Source organism: Suillus fuscotomentosus (assembly GCF_016647785.1).
Source record: "Suillus fuscotomentosus strain FC203 chromosome Unknown F5891scaffold_560, whole genome shotgun sequence".
Lineage (NCBI taxonomy): Eukaryota > Fungi > Basidiomycota > Agaricomycetes > Boletales > Suillaceae > Suillus > Suillus fuscotomentosus.
The window spans coordinates 2,182-9,488 of record NW_024540072.1 but is presented as its reverse complement, the minus strand read 5'-3'; the positions used below and the strand labels follow the sequence as shown (position 1 = coordinate 9,488).

The window sequence follows — 7,307 nt, the reverse complement described above, 5'->3', positions numbered from 1 at the left end:
TTTAGAATTATATATCATTATCTTGGTGCAACATATGGGTGACAAAATATAATAATATGCTAAGGATATCGCATCTTGATACCCATCCTATAAGCGGAAATCAAGCTGACAAGTGAAATTCCACGCGCTGTAATTGCTGACAAATATCACTCGTCTAGATTTGGAATTGGATATCATTATCTCGGTGCGACATATGTACGAAAAAAATATGACTATGTTATAGAGATCGCATATTGATATACATCCTATAAGTGAAAATCAAGGTGACAAGTGAAATGCCTTGCGCTGTAATTGGCTGGTGTAGATAATCAAGCTGGTGACATGTTGTAACACATTTTTTAAGTAGCTATTTGTCGCTGCAAGAACCACGATTGTGACATGAGCTGGATAATGTATTGTCAGACGCAATCAGAATTAGCAAGGATAAGCTTTTATATATGATCATATATCCTACGACAAAGTATTGTACACGAAGCCTATAGTTTGCTTTCGAGGTGACTGGCCGCATAGCCCTTGACTCCTTGTTTGAGATCCTGAGGCTGACGTGTGCTTCGATCTCATGTTGCTTCAACTCGGAGATACCTTTTGACGCAAGCCAAGCACCGGACGCCGAAGTTCAACAAAGTAAAAGATGAAGCTCGGGACTTCAGCAGATCATGTGATGGTCAACGAATGCCTAAACAGACAAGAATAGCTCATACATCCGCGATCTTGTCAAGGACACCGTCGATAATCTTTAGGGGTTGGAGATACGTCTTCTCAAAATCAGCCGCGGCAGCGAGATCCGCTGAGGCATTGCCGGCGGCGGATGCCGCAGAAGTCGCATGTTTCCCCTGTACTCTCAACACTATCACAGGCACCCTGAAGTACAGCGCCAGCTGATTGAGTACCAGGACCTTCCTCCTGGCCAGAAGGAGTAGCCTGAACCTGCGGGACCGCCGAAATTAGAGAAGAAAGTCAAAGTATTCGACGAAAATACCTGTGAAGCAGGCTCTCCAGGCAACCCTTGGTTCGCGGGGTCGCTGGAAATCTGAGCTGCAGTGAGATGCTTGTTGTTGGAAGGATAGAGGCACCTGTAAGAAAATCGATGGACTAGGATAGCAAGTTCGAGCGCTTACCTCGTTTTTCTGACTTGATGAAGCCCCCTCCGTTTCGGGGTTCTGGACCACGGTGGTTAAAGCATCTCGAAGGTTTGCGTTCTGGTTCGCAGGAGTGCGATTGCGGAAACACTTGAAGGGTTTCTGCACAATATCAGCCATGTTCAGAATAAGGGAACCCGGCAGCCTACTCACAGAAAGTTTCTTGGTGACGCCTTTTGCAGATTTCTGAATAGTCTCCTTGATTCGACAACGGGGTCGGCTCTGGACGAAGAAAGCGTCAGAGGCAGCGGGAATTTCATGGGCGCTCATCCACATTGAGTAAGCCCTTGAGACTACATACCGAATTTTCATGAACGGGTGGCTCGCAGGTTTCTGGAAGAGCATCTGGTGTATGGTCTTCACTCGTGACGAGTAGTCGATTACTGTAAGCGAAGTGAGGGTATCAGAAGTAGGTGAGAGAAATGAGAACACCTCTGGCATGAGCCGAATACCCTCAACCAAAGCATGGCGAACACGTTGACTGAATGTTAACGTTGAGGCGCTAATCATGAATTAGTATCGGCCATAGACCCATTGCTGAAGGAAGCATAAAGCCTCGAAGCTTGGAGCTTTGAAGGGGCAATATCATATAGACAAACCTATCACAGAAACGAAGCACACTAGCATTTCATATCTTGTCAAATAAAAATATAGTAGAACAAGAGTAGTAGAAATAACATAGATCAAACACAAACGTACATCCGAATTTCGTGGAACACAGGAACAATGATAAAAGTTATGGCGGCCCAATTTCGAATTAGGAGGCTAAGTGGAAACTACAATCGAGACTGATACAGAATGTCGGAGTCAGAAGCATTAGAAGGTGCGGATGAGGTCGAAAACCAATCATCAAACCAATCATCGGGTAAGCGTGTCGTGGTTGTTCCCGAACCCGAAGACAAACCTATAGTCATTTGAGTGTGATAAACTTGAAACAAAGCTGCAAGCCCACCATCGTCAGTGGATTCGATCTCAGCAGTGCGTTCAATGGCCTCAAAGAACATGTCAGCTTCGGCCTGTGCGCGCTGCGTCTTCAAGTCTAGAATGTGGAGAATAGACATGAGTGCATCCGGCGATTTGTACTCCTTTCGGATGAACCTTTGATTATTGTCGATACGTAGGGGTTCATTGGTTTCTGCAGAGGATGCACTCATGTATGTACGATATGTGGAATTATCAACCCAGGATTTCATGGAACGAGGCAGGGAGAAAAGTTGGTCATCACGCTGTTCAGCATCAGAAAAATTAGGTCCCTTGTAATATAATACACACCCACTTTTAGGAGAGATTCTTGTAGACAAGGAGAGTGGAGGGGTGCGCTGGCATTAGAGGCAATTTGCCGAGTGTCTTGAGATTTAGATGACGCGAGAAGCCAAGCATGACATTTGTCAGTCGCAGCCTTCTCCGTGGCCTTTGCAGGTCCGAAGCACTTGAAATTGAGCGAGCTGGGAGGCGGGCATGCATAGCCTACAGCATTCACCGCGAGGAGCGTCAAATTCGGCTCGAAACGCCACGAAACTAGTAATAAATTAAGTGTCATAGATAATTACTTCAACGACATAGATCACCTGGCTGACTTCGAGCGTTCAGCTCTTCGCATAGGTTTGCAATAGCTTTACTGAACAGTGAGACTTCTATTTGAGCGCGGTACATCCTCTGCTCCATAAAGCAACGCCCTCCTCGCTGAAGGAATACCGAGCAGTTCTCCTCTTCTTCTTGCTGGAGAGATATTTGCATCTTGACCTCCTCAAGGATTACATCAAGGAGACCTGTAAGATCATGCGAGTCGACCAATCCAAACAGCACAGCGGCCGTCACAAGGAGGGAATCGGAAAGCTAGAAGTGAAATTATAAGACAAGAACATAAAAATGTAGGCACACTGACGATTTCGGGGCCACATTGTTGAAGCCAAGATGCCAGAACATTTTCATCGTGTCCAATTGCAAATAATTGGTCACTGGAGAGCGTAACGAGCGAGGGATAACAGGCTGGGATCGGCCTAATCACCAACATGGTGGGTAGCAAAAGGCTCAAAGGATATTCACACGATCGCTTAATGATAACCTACCATTCTTGTAGTTTTTTAAAGTTTGATGGCCATCGTCCGCCATAGCTTTGTAATCCGCCAAGCTGTAGGCACAATGGCGGAAAATGAGCACATTGTAAACACGTTTCAGCTAATTGAAACGGCGCATCGTAGATTGGGGAAATACATGAAAAATCGATATCACGAACAGCAAAAACAAGTAGTACATGTTAGAGCGGGCACGGACAAGATCATTGGAAGGCAAATTTACTGGCGGACAACCCTTTCAACATCATCCACGCTGCATGAAATATTGCCATTAGTTGGCAACATAGAAATGATCTCTCAGGATGTAAACTCACGCAAGGTTACACAGATGGAGCATGTGGTTTTGGAACGAAGCCAGTCCTGGGTCGTTATACTGTTGCAATAGCATGCCGATTGTCTGAATAGCTTGATTGTGAACTTCGCGGGGAGATGGATAAACCCGGTTGAGGGTAGCATTGGGGAGCCGTTCCACGACCTCATTCAGGAGTCGGACCAGCGCGCCGTAACACTAATGCAATAAGACTCTGAAAAATGAAAACCACGCAAAGTAGAGACACTTACGAAAGACTTCACGAAGGCGAGGGTGTGGCAAGGTAGGCTGGGGCCATTTCTGAACGTATCAGGCTCAAGATCTGCCACGATCAGTGGTACACCAGGGATTAAGTCAAGTCGGATGCCAGTCGATCTGGTGACCCTAAAAACGACATGCCAGACAAGTGCCTTAGCCAGCTTCGTACGGAGGAACCATGCCAATCCGTTTTGCTGTGTAGCAAATGAGAATCTACATAATAAGTTAATTCAAAAGACTCACATCGATTGGAAGAAGAGCGGAATGCGGTGGTAAGAAGTGGTCTAACAAAAACTCAAGCCTAGCTTTGAGTGCCACACCGAAAATGCTGGCGATCCCAAAGCCAGCCCGAGGGTGACCGATTGCCTCCCACGATACGCGCTTAGTGTCATAAATGAAGTAGGACATCCACGGGATGGCCTATTCGAGGTAAGACTAGTATCAGAAATAAGGAGCAAATATACTGACCATATTCAAGATCCCGCGCTTATCTATGATCTGGTTGTCCTTAGTAGAAACCACTGGAAAGTAATCAGTATGGGCAAAGTGTATTGCATGAATAAGCTTCTGACCGGTTTCCAACTCTTCGACAGTCGTGTTTGCCCGAACGAGACTTTCAGCAAAGAGGGCATCGATGAACGCTTGTTTCCTGGCGGCTGAAGCTCTGGTGATGAGGTGAGGATTCTCAGACTCCCCCTTGAGAATTGCAACTCTGATAAAAAGCCGCAGGTAAGTCAGGACCGACCGCCACTTCGGATATACTAGCATGATGCCCTGCAGGGTGCTGGTGTCCATCACTTCCTTGGGTTTGGGAGGCACGTTGTTGGTATTGTCCAACTCGTTACCGACGTCATGCGCTTCGTCGCCGACGTCATGCGCTTCGTCGTCGACATGGGCTTCGTCCTCGACGTGGGCTTCGTCCTCGACGTGGGCTTCGTCCTCGACATGAGGCACAGACCAAGTAGAGTAAGCGTAGTCATCGTCATTGGCACTAGCATCATTGGCCGATATCGCGTTGATATTGGACATGAACCAGGATTCCAGGAGCGAAGAATCGTCGAGCGAAACGGAAGAATAGGTGTCCGACATATCTTGTGATGCAGAAACTTGCAAGGTATGCGTGTTGTACCCCAATGGATGTTCGGCCCAAAAAATGATGGTCTGACGATTGGATGGAGCCTATGATATTGTCAAGAGACATAGAACCAGATTTGCAAGGTGGACTTACGCAGCAATCGTAAACGATGTGAGTGTGAGTGTCGTGGCCCTGCCTGGTCCACCTGGGAAGCAGATCTATGAGTGCGGAAGGAGGGGAGCCCTACAAGGTTAATTAGCGTGGTGGCAAGTTTTGGTTCAGATTCAACTGACCATAAAGGTGTAGATCGGGACGTCGGTGCTTTGGTTTGCTTCGAATGCACAGATATGGGTGAATCCGGTCTGCAAATACGCAGACAGTATGGCGCGATTCTTCATCTATAGAGCTGATCAGTATGTAGTGCTCACAAAGATAGACGACTTACAGCTTCGAGACATGAGAGCGGACACTGCAGGCCATAGTAAGATGGCCGAATAAAACTCAACGAATGGAAGTACTGACATATACTGGATACAGCGTTGGCTGCAGCCCGATCGGGGTGTACCCAACGAAGGCCATTATATCAGACGAGCCCGAGAGAGGTCCCTGAAGAAAAATTTAGTTCATGGTCTCGAGGACAAGGCAGAAAAACACACATAATACGGGAGTACTGAACCCAGGATCTCCAAATACATGTAGCAGACAACATGTTGAGCTGGTGCACTCAGATTTGCGTGGAATTCGTTGTTGTCTGAGATGAAAGACATGGATGTTTGAACTTAGAGGAAAACGACAACTCTTTAGAAGTATTTACATACCTTGATAATCTGGCCGCCAACGCGGCGTTCACGTTATTACGTGCATGTTATCTCATATTAGATTTTATATAACTGCGCCATTCCAGTGCCACTTGGCGGTCTTGAGCCGGTATTATGTGTGGGTCAACAGGTTCCTGCACATGATCACTAATTCTCGTAATCTAATTCAAAGTCGCTACCATACATCTGACCAAACTGAGATAACAATGACTCGTCACTAGAACTAAAGCGCTGCTCGAGGGTGAGTCCACCGTTGGTACCATCTTCTTCATCTTCATACGCGTCTTGGTCTTCATCTGAGTTTTCATGGACAACTTCATCAGCAACTTCAACTTCATCGATAGCGACGTTTGTTGTGTCCTGACCATCCCCAATGATACCAGCCCGTACGGCATCGCCTTCTCGCGTTTCGACCTGCGTAGAGCGGTAATGAGAATATACATGTCCAACTCCCAGACCGAAGTGGAAGCGCATAAGCATGTCGCGATCAACGAACCTGAATCCATAAGCTCGTTATTAGTTGTTTATGCATCATTCACCTAACACACTCACCGATTCACGTAGTATTCAAGCCAATCATTTTTGTCTCCCGCACATGCTGACACCCCCGATCCATCGGGATGTTTCTTGCGCTTCGCGAAGCAGGGTATGATATGACAGCCCCTTAGGACGTCCGCGGGGTCAACGAAGTCGAATGAGTGTTCGTCGTTCAGGGGCAGAAATTTTACTCGATCTAAGGTCGAGGATTCCCAGGTAGATACCTGGACCACAGGCTCGTACCAGCGAACCCAAAGAAACTCCATTCGTTGTGGCGTGTAGTCGATCATGCCGACTCCGATGTGAATTACATTAACATGGTATATCCCCAGTACCTTTCCGTAAATGAATCTATGACCTCCGTGCTCCGTATTGTTGTGGGTGTTGAGAACCATGATGTTGCAGTGGGACGTTCGTGGGTTGAGGACGTCTTGAGCTCTGCGAACGTCGTAGGTGGTGTAATTGAATCTGGCGAGGTTGTGGCGATACATACGATCGTCTTTAAGGATAATTGTGTTGGTGTCTCCCAAAGATGGCACATCTTTGGACTGAATTCGACGCAGTAGATGATTCTTGAGCTTCGGAACAAAATTCTACAAAGTCATATTAGGGCGCATATACGCAAGTATGAATAAACCGACCTTGATCGCCGGGTCACCTTCGTGGGTGCGCAGATACGTTCCTATATGCACAGGGTACTTCTGCGTACCGCCAATGTGGTGCTGGATGTATGGACTTCGCGCTAATTCGGCGATTTCGACGTGAGGGCGATGAACAACTTTGTCGCCAATACGACGGATTCGAGCCTGTCGACGTTCGATCCGGGTCAGCTGTTTCACAAAAAGTCTGCGATCTGTGCGACGATATCTGCCCTTAGGGGAACGGTGTTCAAGTTCACCCTACAGTAGTTGATGAGTCAAGCACAGAAATAAAATATCATAGGACGGACCGGTTCGGTACTGTACGAATCAGTTGTGCCATACCGACGAATTGTAGACACATAGTCACCCAAAGCGTGAAATTTATAAGTTTGGAAGTTGAATATTTTTATACGCTGCACATTATTGGGTGATATTTGCGACTCCAGCAAGTCCT

The 7,307-nt window shown here is 46.9% G+C and overlaps 1 protein-coding gene across 1 annotated transcript; it reads right to left on the bottom strand.

Moving 5' to 3' along the window:
- Positions 1–695: 695 nt before the first annotated feature.
- Positions 696–5,624, bottom strand: F5891DRAFT_991051 (uncharacterized protein; the record flags this gene model as incomplete). The annotated part of the gene is made up of 22 exons (XM_041378104.1): positions 696–927; positions 980–1,035; positions 1,119–1,241; positions 1,293–1,361; positions 1,441–1,522; positions 1,839–1,915; positions 2,069–2,365; positions 2,416–2,657; positions 2,708–2,975; positions 3,021–3,139; positions 3,209–3,270; positions 3,438–3,467; positions 3,529–3,722; positions 3,776–3,976; positions 4,026–4,202; positions 4,251–4,303; positions 4,355–4,961; positions 5,011–5,100; positions 5,151–5,255; positions 5,303–5,326; positions 5,380–5,463; positions 5,514–5,624. 22 exons carry the CDS (start codon positions 5,622–5,624, stop codon positions 696–698), a joined length of 3,303 nt encoding a protein of 1,100 aa, XP_041216148.1.
- Positions 5,625–7,307: the final 1,683 nt, after the last annotated feature.